Source organism: Leptosomus discolor, chromosome 11, assembly GCF_034619465.1.
Source record: "Leptosomus discolor isolate bLepDis1 chromosome 11, bLepDis1.hap2, whole genome shotgun sequence".
Lineage (NCBI taxonomy): Eukaryota > Metazoa > Chordata > Aves > Leptosomiformes > Leptosomidae > Leptosomus > Leptosomus discolor.
Window position 1 is genome coordinate 1,000,507 of NC_141401.1, and position 11,182 is coordinate 1,011,688.

The following is an 11,182-nucleotide window of genomic DNA, read 5'->3' on the forward strand; positions in this document are numbered from 1 at the left end:
ATGGGAAAGTTTGATATAGCAGGTTGCACGAATATGCTTTATTAAAGTTTATTTTTAACTTCATACCATCGAACACCGAACTCTCCAACAGCTTAATTCCCTCTAACCACGTCATCTCTGAATACAGAACCATCTCTGCCACTTTTCAAGGCCATCAATACTGCTGATGGCTTTAAATCAGTGTGAACGCAGTCAAAGCGTTTGACACTTCCCTAGCGTTGGGTCCTCCTGCCTCTATTTGTTTCACCAGGTGAACCAGAATTAGACCTGTAACAATTTCAAGTATGGAAGAGACATTAAAATTTACTCACTAATGTTTTTAACTTCAAGGAGCTTTTTAAGTGTATCTTCCTTACAACTGTACAGGGAAGCCGGGTTGTATTTTCCATCTTCTACAGAGAATTCATAGACAAACAGTTCATGACTTTGACTAAGAGCCAGTATTTTTGTCTTGTCTGCTTGCAGATCACCATCTTCTGCATCCTCCCACATGAAGCTGAAGATACAACATTCAGTACGTTTATTGACCTTCACCTCTTTCCACATTTCACACCCTGAACGGCTCTGGAAGCGTGCTGCTGAGGGACACTGTCAGTTTAATCTTTTGCAGGAAAGATTCTGCCACCCCCCCTCCCCTCCCCACACTAGTACATATTCCATCCCTAGCAGAGACTGCAACGCACGACAGCACTTGAGGAATCCCTGTGTCTCTTCCCCTCAAGAACACCGGGTTTTTCTATCCTTGTGTGGTTTTTTTTCCTTTAGTCATCCACGACACGTGGCACACGAGTGAAGCTCTACTTCAGGACTTCTAGGGGGAGGAACACCAGCTCTGCCAGCTAGGGTGAAGCAGAGCATGTTGCCCATTTCAGCATGTTCTGCCTCCCCGTTGCTGAGGCCGAGGAACTCTTCAGGTGTCTGTCTCTGCACCTGCTCGTATAGGGAGAGGGGAGCAGGCAGGGGGAACAGCCGGATGGACAGTCAGGATGGCACAGAGCGAAACACAGGACTAGGGCACCGAACAGTGCCGGCATTGCTTGGCCCTGCAGACATTCAGAAATGCAACGTGTGGTTCTGACTCAGCATGAAAAGCTCCTAAAGCAGATTAAAAATATCTTGTGATCGCTAAATGTCATGCACAAGAGCTCGCCCCTGACCAGCGGACAAGGAAGTGAAGCAGTCAGGGCACTATGAAGCCAGCAACTCCACAAAACGAGATGAATTTTCTTCTTCTTTTTATTTTCTGACCTACTGTAATGAATACACCCACAGCCAAACAAGCAGGTATAAACCAACGTCCCCTCCAGCAACGGGATTTCAAGTGGAAAGCATCCCATTTCAAGGCAGGGTTTCCAAGTTTCCTTCAGGGCCTGCCCTCGCCTCTGCAGCACTGCTCCCTTGCGGGGAGCGCCCTCAGCCCCTGGGGTCCACCCGGCGCCTCTCACCAAAACAGAGCGACGCCGGGGGACCCCTCCCGGCCTCCCCATCCCCTGCTCGCCCCCTGCCACTTACTCAGCCCATGCTCCCGGGAGGACGCTGCCCCGGGCCCGGCCGCCTCCGCTCGGCACCAGGGACTGCAGGTAGATCCCACCAGGGACCAGGAGGCTGCCCAGAGCGTCCTGGCCCCTGCTCAGCCGGACCCAGGCTGCGTCCCGCAGGGAGCCCTGCGCCTCCGCGGAGGGGGACGCCAGCAGGACGCGCAGCTCCCGCTTCGCTCCCGCCATCCTCCTCAGGGACGGCCGCCACCCCCGGCCTACGCGCCTCCCAAACACCAGCCCGCCGCCATCTTGGATGGGGCAGCTCTTCCTTCCGGTCAGCGGACAGCGCTGACCAATGCCGTGCCTCGACTACAACTCCCATCAGGCACCGCACAGCAGCGCCGGCAGGCGGGAGTGGCAACGCACGCTGGGAGCTGTAGTCTCCGTGAGGAGCGGCGGGCGGCACTGCCGCCATCTTCTCTCCTCTGCGGCCGCTGAGACCGAGGTAGGCGGCTGCCTGCCGGGGTGGGGGGGTGGTGGAAGCCTTTACGTTCATCGCACCACCGCGGGGCACGGCCCTGCCCATAGCGGAGCCGTCTGAAGAAGCTCAAAACCTGCAGCGAACCCCCCCCCCCGGCACAGCCGCAAACTCCCGCCAACGCTGACGGAACGACTCACCCCGCCCGCCCCGGGCGGAGCCTCTATCACGTGTCCCGCCTCTGGGCGGGGCCTCGGCAGCCTCGGCCCCGCCCCTCGAGGAAGTTCCCGCTGGCGGCGGCCGACGGTGGCCGTGAAGGGTCCGTTTCGCGCTCTCCCATGGCGGAGCGGGAGGATGTCGCTGGTGCTGGGGCTGCTGTCGCACACGCTGAGCAGGGTGCTGTGGTACTCCGGGCTGCGTAGGGGCTGTCATGCCCCCCGGCACCAGGCCATGGAGCAGGAGAAGGCGCTCGAGGTTTACGGTGACTGTCATGGGGGGGGGGGGGTTCAAGGGTCGTGCCTGGGGTGAGAGGCCGTGGGGCGAGGGTCGGGAGGGGCCGTGGGGCTGGGGTCTGTGCGGGCCCCTGGGGTCCGTTGGGGCTGTGCCCTTGGGGGGCTGGGGGTGAGGTGGGGGGAGGCAGGCCCTGCCCAGCGCTTGGTGGGGAGCTGGGGGCTGTGTCCGTGTGGGAGCATTCCCGTGGGGTCCCGGAGGGGCTGGGGTGGTGGTGGCCGCTCTTGTTACGGGGCAGGAAGGAAGAATGTTTGCCTTGCTTGAGAATCGGCGTCGCTGCCAGGGCTGTGGGGCGTTGAGGGGTTACCCTTGGGGTGCTAGAGAGTCCAGGAAGGGTTTAGGGAAGGGTGAGGGCCTGTCTGAGGATTTCCCCAGCCACACTGCCAACCCCAGGCTGGGTCTGGAGATGGGGTGGGTGCTGTGACCTTGGGATGGGACGTGTGCCGTGGTCACTGTTGGTTGGGATCCTGGGCAAGGGACGTGCTGTCGTAGCGCACCGCTTGGCTGGTGAGCGATGCTGCTGCTTCCCAGCTCCCAGGCGTGTGGGAAAGGGGCTGGACTGCTGCTGGGCTTCCCAGCCGCTGCACTGGGGGGAGTTGCCTTGGTGTTTCATCACCTTAGATAGAAGAGGAGTTGGAGACACCTGGAAAGGCAAGTAATTCCAGAAAGGTCAGCCAGTTAGTCCAGCGCAATGGAGATTTCTGTTACTGGATCATGGGTTTTTTTTTAAAAATATCAGGAGATTTCACCTCTGGAAATGCTGCCTGTAGGATCTTAGAGGATTCTGAAAACATTGTCAAGCTCGAAGGCACTGTTATTTTGTAGGCAGTTAGGGGCAGCGTGAGGATTTTTTGCAGCACCTTACACCGTTTTATCTAAAAAGAATAAAAGAGGAAATAATGTCAAACAAACTCGATATTAACACTTGAGTGATGTTTAAATACAGGTGCTTTAAAGCATCAGTGGTTCTAAGTAATACCTTAGGCTATGAGCCCTAAGCATGTGAGTAGTCCGGTTGATTTGGGTTCATCCATAGGCTTGGGCTTGTGCCTGATCTTTGCAGAACTAAAGCATCTCTCTGTGTAAAATTCAGATTTAAAAGGCCGGAGGCATCCATGAAGTCCTGCTGAACTTAATCAACTTCAGCGTTCCTCTCCCTGCTTGGTGAAGTAATTGATTTCCTCTTGGCCCTTTTCACATAGAAAGAGGGAAAAATGTAAAAACAGAGGAAGAAACGTATCAGAAATTACAAGGAAATGTGTATGTCAAGATACTTGTATGTATACGTGAAGTAACTTCTTGTTTGGCTAGACTTCAGTAGCTGGCTAAGACTTTAAGCAAAAAGTGATGCTAGAGAACAATGGAAAAAAGGTGAAAATAGTTTTTATAGGTCTGACAAATGAGACTGTTAGTCTGTTTGCTGGGAAACTTTCTAAGAAAGCTAGATGGTTTGTTTGCTTGTTACCATCGTGATCGGTTATCAGTTCTTTGGGGACACAGAACAAGTAGTCTTGTGACATCTGCTGTGTCTTCTAGGTTTGTAATTGAGCAGCGTCCCGTCCTTATGATGCAGACAGAGGAACAGAGCCTGGGGGCTTCAGAATGCCCCAAGCAGTTGCCCGCTTCCCTGGGAGTTAGGGGACGGGGCGCAGCTCCCTCCTTCGCCCCCAGTGTGGTTTATGGCAGGAGTGATGACAACTTGCTGTGGCAAGCCCGTGTCCCCTGCCCCTGCCGAGAGGGTGACCCAGGCCTCGAGAGCAGCGTGAGCAGCCCTCGCAGGAGGGCGAGGTGGTGAGGGGAGCCCCAGGGGCGGAAGCTCGCCCAGCGGTGCGAGTGGCCTCCCCTTGCTCGCGGGCCGGAGCCGTTGGGGCGTCCCTCTGACCTCAGGCGCACCCTTCTCGGGCGGACAGAGTCCAGACGGCCATGAACGACCGCTCCTGCCTGCCGGCTGCCTGCTCCTGCCTGCCTGGAAGGGACAGAGCCGTGTCGGTGCCGGGCTGGACTGTGATCCCTGCCGAGAGGCTGGGCCTGTCGGCGGGGCGGCAGGAACGCGCCGAAAGCAGCTCTGCCGCTCTCGAGAGCTGGGTGGCTCTGCCATGAGGATAGACTGAAGTGCCGTGCCGTGGTGAAGGCTGGTGCCCCGGTGGCTCTAGCCATGCCGTTAGCTGTTGCAGCGGAGCTGTTGGTAGGGCCACTCTAAAACCAAAGTCACTACGGCTGGCTGAAAGTCCCTGCCCGTTCTTTTCCTTAACCTGCTCTTTTTCATACTGAACTTAACCCGTATCCCTTTAGTTACCTTATTTATACCAGAAATGCTTGTACTTGCTGTTCTAAGGGGCAAACAACTGCATACAAGGCAGAAGCGAGTGAGAGGCGGCGGCTGGGAGCTTCGTAGGTTTGTCCTTTGCTGTCAAAATCCATGTTTCTTCAAGTTTTGGTGGGTGCCTGGCACAGATGTGAATAGGCAAGAGATCTCATTGCCTTTCCTTCAGTGCCACAGTACTCAGCAAACACACTGAAATGCAGAGACTTACTTTTTTCAGTACTTTTTTCCTGTTTACTGAATTCGTATACTCTGTTGTGCGTTATTTTTCAGTGTCCTATAACCAAATATTGTAGCTTTTGAATGTTGCCTTAAAACCTTTCACTCTATGGAAAAGCAACAGTAAATGTAATTCTGTTTTATCGTGTGATGAAACCTCCTTGAGCTAATCCAGCACACGCTGCCTCTATACAGGCAGTGCTGCCTATCGGTTTCCGAGCAGGTGCGTTAAACCTGCTTGATCCCCACATTTCACAAGCTGAGAAGGTGAACGTTGGTAGAGATAAATATGGATTAACGCGTTATTTTTTTATTGGCTTTCCTTAAGATGGCTTCAAAATCTTCCCTGTGAGCCCAGGCTGGGAAGTGGAGGGAAGAAGATGAGAAGGAAACCTGGCTGGTCGTGTTGGGAAGTTAGATTAGATCAGTAGGTGCAAACCCCGAAAGGCAAGCAAGGCTGGCTGAAACGCTGCCTCTCGGCGTGTCCTTTGGCCAGACTAGTGGTGTATGACCTGGAGTTCTGAGGGTGATGCGTGTCCTTTAATGGGCGTGTTTGGGCTTCTGTTTATTGTAACGGGATTGTAAATATAATGGCGAGTTTAGAACCGGAATGTGAAAAATATGCACGTGGTGAACAACAAATACCCAGTTTGCCCAGTTCCGAAGCAACTCATGAGTTGCTATCACTGATATTTACAGCTCTGTGTTTTCTGAAGAGGAGCAAAAAAAACAATGCTGGGAAGATGGTTTCTAATAAAAGTACCTTTGATTAAATTCTGGAAAGCTGCTTTATTGCTGGTCACTGGTCCTCTGCTTCAGATATAATCCGTACTATCCGGGACCCGGAGAAGCCTAATACTTTAGAAGAACTGGAAGTGGTAACGGAAAGCTGTGTGGAAGTGCAAGAGATAGGTGAAGATGAATATCTGGTTATCATCAGGTTTACACCAACAGTACCTCATTGCTCTTTGGCCACTCTCATTGGTAAGGTTTCTGTTTCATTAAATCTGTAACAATGAGTGTAAATGTAATTTGAGGGTGTCTGAATAACATTAGTTGGAATTCAGTATTGCTTTGCCAGCAGTGCGACCAGGAATTTCATCCTGAGAACCCTACTAGCAATGCAGACAAGCAAAAACCAGAAGAAATGTGGGCACCTCCATCTGTTTGTGCCAAGTTAGGGAAGCTCTTGAAAGAGAAGCTCTGAAAAACCTTTCTGGGAATGGCTACAGAATTCCTTCTTTACGTTCTCCGAATTATTTGAGTAATGTTAAACTGAAAATTTGTCAGCTCTTAAATTTAAAAAAAAAAAAAAAAAAAGTTAAAACCTTATGATTGTCTCCCTTCCCTTTCCCTTACCTTATGGGCCGTTCTCCATTCCCACACATGTGCAAAAAACCCCCACATGCAATCCAAGAGTACAAAAAAAAGTTCTCAACTGTTAGGAGTTTGAAAGTAATTAAGGTGAATGAGAATCTACACTGGCTTATTTTGCCTTTTTTTTTTCCCTTATTATTTATAATGAGATTACATCTGAAAAATCACGTCCGAGATGTCTGAAATTATTTGTTTCAGTGTACCAAGGTTAGCAACTCTTACCATTAGATATCAATACTAAGATTTCTCAGTGTGTTTTACCTATTTGAGGGGAAAATAAGTCTTTAATTTAATGAAGAAGTACGTGTGTTTATGCCCAAATACACCTTTGCAGCTTTACGTAGGAAGTAAAGTCTGGATAGTGCAGCGTTAGCGTGCCAAACAGTAATAACTGGTTTGTGGTTTGACCCTGTCGGGAATGTCTGGGTTAAGGCTCAGACCCGAGGATCTGATGGACGATGTGTGTCACATCTCAAACTTGGTGCTCGTCACGTTCTCAGCACCTAAACGCCAGCCAGGTCTTCGCTGTCTGACGGCAGTCCTGCCCCGCGGGCGCAGGGGCGCGGGATGTTCGGGGCTGGGGGGTGTGGCTGAAGCACGGATCCTCCTGCTGTTAGCGGACAGGGTTATGGTAACGCTTTTAAATAGCTGGGGGGTGTCTGTAAGAAAGTGGGCAGTAACCGGTTGTTGGGGGTTTTTTCCCCAGCTTCCTTGTCTGTACAAAGTGGTAGCTCTTTCGGGGGTATTTTCTGTCGCTGGCTATTTCTGTTACCCCTGGCTCAGCCTGAGGACAGACCGGGGCTCTGGCGTGGCTTTGTCCCTGGGTGGCTCATGGCAAAGCCAGACCTTGTGGGGAAACGGCGGTGGGCTCGTGGCGGGGGTGTCCCCAGCCTTGGAGCTCGCTCCCAAAGGTTGCACGGCGGCGCTGCTCTGCTCGGCCTGTGCTTGGACATTGAATACTGAAGTCAGGAGCTTGAATCCCCCCCGGCCATCGCAGGCGTGTGTTCGAGCCATTTATGTTGGGTTTTTTTAGCCAATGTTAAAAACCAGACCCAGCACGCTCAGAATAGATGCAGCCACAGTGGCAGCTGGGAAGCTCCATCAAAACTATAGAAGAAAGCTGGAAATGGAGAAGTTGGTCTGTATTTAGTGTTTCTAGGAGGTGTTTAGAGCCCAGAGACCTCCTAAGCTTGTAAGGCAGGTATGAGCTTGCCTGAGAAGCTACACCCAAAGGGTCAACCCCCCAATTATTTAGTCCGCTCTGTGCCTTGTGCTGCTCAGAATACCAAAGGAGAAGGTTGTCCATTATACTGGTGGGTTTTGAGTGTTAAATATGGATTCTCTGAAAATGCACCTCAAAACTTGGATTTTACAAGAAAATCTCTTTCTGTTTTGTTGAAACAGGCCTTTGTTTAAGAATCAAACTTCAGAGATGTTTGCCTTTTAGACATAAGGTAAAGTATCTGTTCGGGAACTTGCTTTAAACTACGGGGCCGCGTGCCAAGCTGTCCTTCAAAGAGCGCGTGCTGCGGGGCCGAGTGACCTGCGGGCTGTGGTTGAGGACGGGGTCGTCTTAAAGCTTGTCCTTTGCCTGCGGGGGGAGGGAGCGTTGCCGTGAGTGTGGCTCCTGAGGGGACCTGTGAGCAGCCGCGGTCCTTCCTTCCCTTTGCCAAAGACGGCTCGTCGCCGCGCGTCTGAAATCGGCTGTCTTTCCAGGGGTGTCCTCACCCGCTGTCACCCTGGCCGGGTGGCAGAGAGGGTGTTTCCAAACCCAGTGTTACAAAGAATTGAAGTCTTGGGGAAAATGAACTTGGCCTTCTGCGGTATTTCAATGTGTCCAAGCATCAGAAATGTAAAATATTGCTCGGCACTGGCTCTGCCGCACCATTTGGAAAACCTGGGGGTTGCCTCCGGTGGGCCAACCCTCTGAACCAGCCCTGGAAGCAAGAGGACCGCTCGGCTGTCGGTTAGAAACCCGTTAAGGGGAGTTCCGCTGCTTTAGGCAGGCGCCATCTAGGCAGTGCAGACTTGGGGACAGGTTCACTAGAGTTCAGAAGAACTGCAGGCTCCAAAACGGGAACGGCACTGGGGGAACCTTTCTGACCTGCGCCTTAGGAACCGGCGTGTGGGCGGCACACGGGCCTGCCCGGGTCGGTCTGCTGTCCCTAGCAGGGGCCAGCCCTGGCTGTGCTGCTGGACTGTAAGAAACTATATAGGAAACGGGGTTAATATATCCTTAAAGAAAGCTCTTTGAGTCTTAGGAGGAACGAAGAGTAGACCTTCAATGACAAACAGTCTTTTACAGACCTTTAGAAACTTGCCCCAAGTAGTTCAAAGTATAAATTCATTAGCCGAGGATTTCTGGTGTTGATTGTTGTTGTTGTTTATAGTTGCTAGCTTCATCTTTCCAGTTAAACAGTGTGTGTAAGGTGAGGCTTGTGTTTCTAGAACATTAGGCAGACAGGGATTTGTTACGCTGGACACGTGGCAACGAAGAGGTTCAGCTGCGGCGAGATAAGGCGGAAGGCAGAGGGTTTGTTTACTTGGTTTTCCTTCGGTACCTCATCAGCTTCAGGAGGTCTCCTTGCCGTTCCGTGAGTGTGAGGGTTTTGTGGTTGTTTTGCCCAGGCCTGTTAAATGCACGAAGGGGATTTAGGTCTGTTTAGATTCTAGTCCTATAGTCTGTTGCCGTACAGGGAACAGACGCTGCATTACGCTGCCACCTTCCACCAGAGTCTCATCACGGAGCAGATCTCACTAGGACTATCTCATTGGGGATCTCCTCCTCAGGGTGTCTTTTCAAGAGCGCTGAGCTTGTGAAAGGGACGCTCGCGTTTCTGGTGGCTTTTAAACAAATTATTCCCGAATTGGGGCCTGCAGAGAAGTGGTCGAGCCAGTAGTGCCTCTCTCTCCAGCAGCCTGACTGCGATTACTTTTTCACCACAAGAGCAGCTGATGCCAGTGAGGAACGAATGCCCCTGCGCTGCCGAAGAAAGGTGATGGGGGCTGAAGTGGGGGAGGAGATGGTCTTGTGGGTGTGTTGCAGTGAAGCCCAAGATCAGCTCTCGGTGTCGATCCCCTTTCGCGGTCTGTGAACGTTTTAGAAGGACGGATGACGTGCATTGTGTGTGCACGGTACCGTTCTTCTCTTCCAGTACTGAATATCTTCAGCTGTTGATGCATGTGTCTAACATGACTGATCTCTCCTCTAGCTGGAAATCTACATATCTGAAGGTACACATTCCACTGAGGAAGACAGTAAGTAGAGCTTACCAAAGCGTGCTGCTTCAGGCTGTGTGTTCGTGTGCTTTTGAGAAGTCCCTTTCTCCCCCTGCCTTACTGTCCTTTTCAGGAATAAATGCGCCGTTAAAGCTTGGCAATGAAGCAGGTCGTGGAGGCTGTTTCACAAGCCGAATTGGTACAAAACAACTCGGTGGTGGTGGTTTGGTTTTTTGAACAAACGAACAAACCCCCACGGTTCTTGCAGCTGTTGTGCTTATAACAAAAGAAGTTGCGGCTGTGCTGCTGAACAATTAACGTGAAGAGCTTCCTGACTGGTTGGTCTCGCTGTCTTAACGTCATCGTAACGAAAATAGAGGTTTCTCAGACAATGTTCGAAATAAAACTTACCGGACATCAACGTTCTGTCAGAGCTGTAGGCAGTCGCGGTCCTAAGCAGCTGATAAAGGCGATGCCCCAGGCTGTTTTGGCCTTTAGCTTTAGATATCTTTGATTGGGGAAAAAACGGTTCTTCTGATTAAATGAGTAGAAATTGAACCCGGAGAACGTGGGCTGCTAATTTGTGACGAATTTCACGCTTGATTTTAAGACGTGTCGTTACGGTGTCTTACATTCTTTTCCTAAACCAGGAAAGTAACAAAAATGTTTCGTTTCTGATAGTTGGGGGTTTTTTGTGCCTGAGCTTTCGTTTGCTTTGTCCCCAATTTCCTGTTGATCCTCTGTCCTTTGACTGCTGCCTCTTGAGCACCCTCGTTGTTGTCCCTCTGGTGTGTCTGGCACAACCTTCTGGGTCCAGGTCGTGCAAACTGAAACGTCTGCCTGCGCAGCGCTGCGTCAGCTCTCGGGCAGGCTTCAGTCTTGGGTATCAGGCAAATTGGGTCTTCCAGCTAACGGGAGGATTGACAAGGAGGAGGGCACGGGCCCGGGCCCGGGCACGCTGTGCTGTGCTGTTGCTGCACGTTTTCCCATTCGCGGGGGCTGGAAGGTCTTCGCTGCGCTGCGGCGTCTTGTGTCCCGCTCCCGTTAGGGACGCAGCACCGGTGAGAGCTGCTTCTGACCTGGCTTTTCATGTCCTTTTTGCAGTCAACAAGCAGATCAACGACAAGGAGAGAGTAGCGGCTGCCATGGAGAACCCGAACTTGCGTGAAATTGTGGAGCAGTGTGTTACGGAGCCTGACTAGTAGCTATATCCCCACAGAGTTATCATTTTGATACATTTCTTAAAATATCTTTGTTTTTAAAAAAAAAAAAAAAGAAAATAATAATAATCAAGGCCTTGAGTTTAATACTTGAGTTCTTTTTATCTTCCATGTTTTTTTAAAATAAATTGTTTATAAGATAGATTTAAATTATGACAAATTAGTCTCTAAAATAAAGTGAAGTCTATAGTGTTAAGAGTTTGTAATTTCTGGTGTCCAGAGAAATATTTTATGATTAAAACCAGAACAAGACACGTGTATTGCCTTCTGTTGTGATATAAATTCAGTTTTGCAAGTTAAATTTCTACGTTGTTTCAATCACTGCACTGTAAAAATAAAACAGATTCTTGTACTGAAA

At 50.9% G+C, this 11,182-nt stretch overlaps 2 protein-coding genes across 4 annotated transcripts in view; one reads left to right on the plus strand and one right to left on the minus strand.

The window, feature by feature from the left end:
- The window catches only part of SPG11 (SPG11 vesicle trafficking associated, spatacsin), a 35,423-nt gene extending 33,699 nt beyond the window's left edge, over positions 1-1,724 (minus strand). Inside the window, exons 1-2 of the mRNA XM_009958174.2 lie at positions 1,513-1,724; positions 312-496 (exon numbers count right to left, since the gene is read on the minus strand). Coding sequence (XP_009956476.2) covers positions 312-496; positions 1,513-1,724 — 397 coding nt within the window. The remainder of the gene's footprint in view (positions 1-311; positions 497-1,512) is intronic.
- Positions 1,725-2,256: 532 nt separating this feature from the next.
- Positions 2,257-11,182, plus strand: CIAO2A (cytosolic iron-sulfur assembly component 2A). 3 transcript variants are annotated; one of them, XM_086471543.1, is made up of 6 exons: positions 2,257-2,437; positions 5,828-5,992; positions 7,790-7,839; positions 9,301-9,381; positions 9,598-9,643; positions 10,709-11,182. In XM_086471543.1, the coding sequence occupies exons 1-6, from the start codon at positions 2,311-2,313 to the stop codon at positions 10,804-10,806; spliced, it is 567 nt and encodes a 188-aa protein (XP_086327669.1). In that variant the 5' UTR covers positions 2,257-2,310; the 3' UTR covers positions 10,807-11,182. The 3 variants fall into 3 exon arrangements, with proteins under 3 accessions (XP_086327669.1, XP_086327670.1, XP_086327671.1); XM_086471544.1 differs by lacking the exon at positions 9,301-9,381; XM_086471545.1 differs by lacking the exon at positions 5,828-5,992.

Excerpts from the sequence above, each read along its gene's own strand:
- CIAO2A (XM_086471543.1), top strand. The coding sequence starts at position 2,311 with ATGTCGCTGGTGCTGGGGCTGCTGTCGCACACGCTGAGCAGGGTGCTG. Across the intron at positions 9,382-9,597 it reads CCCTGCGCTGCCGAAGAAAG|CTGGAAATCTACATATCTGA; the intron begins GTGATGGGGGCT and ends TCTCTCCTCTAG. Across the intron at positions 9,644-10,708 it reads ACATTCCACTGAGGAAGACA|TCAACAAGCAGATCAACGAC; the intron begins GTAAGTAGAGCT and ends TCCTTTTTGCAG.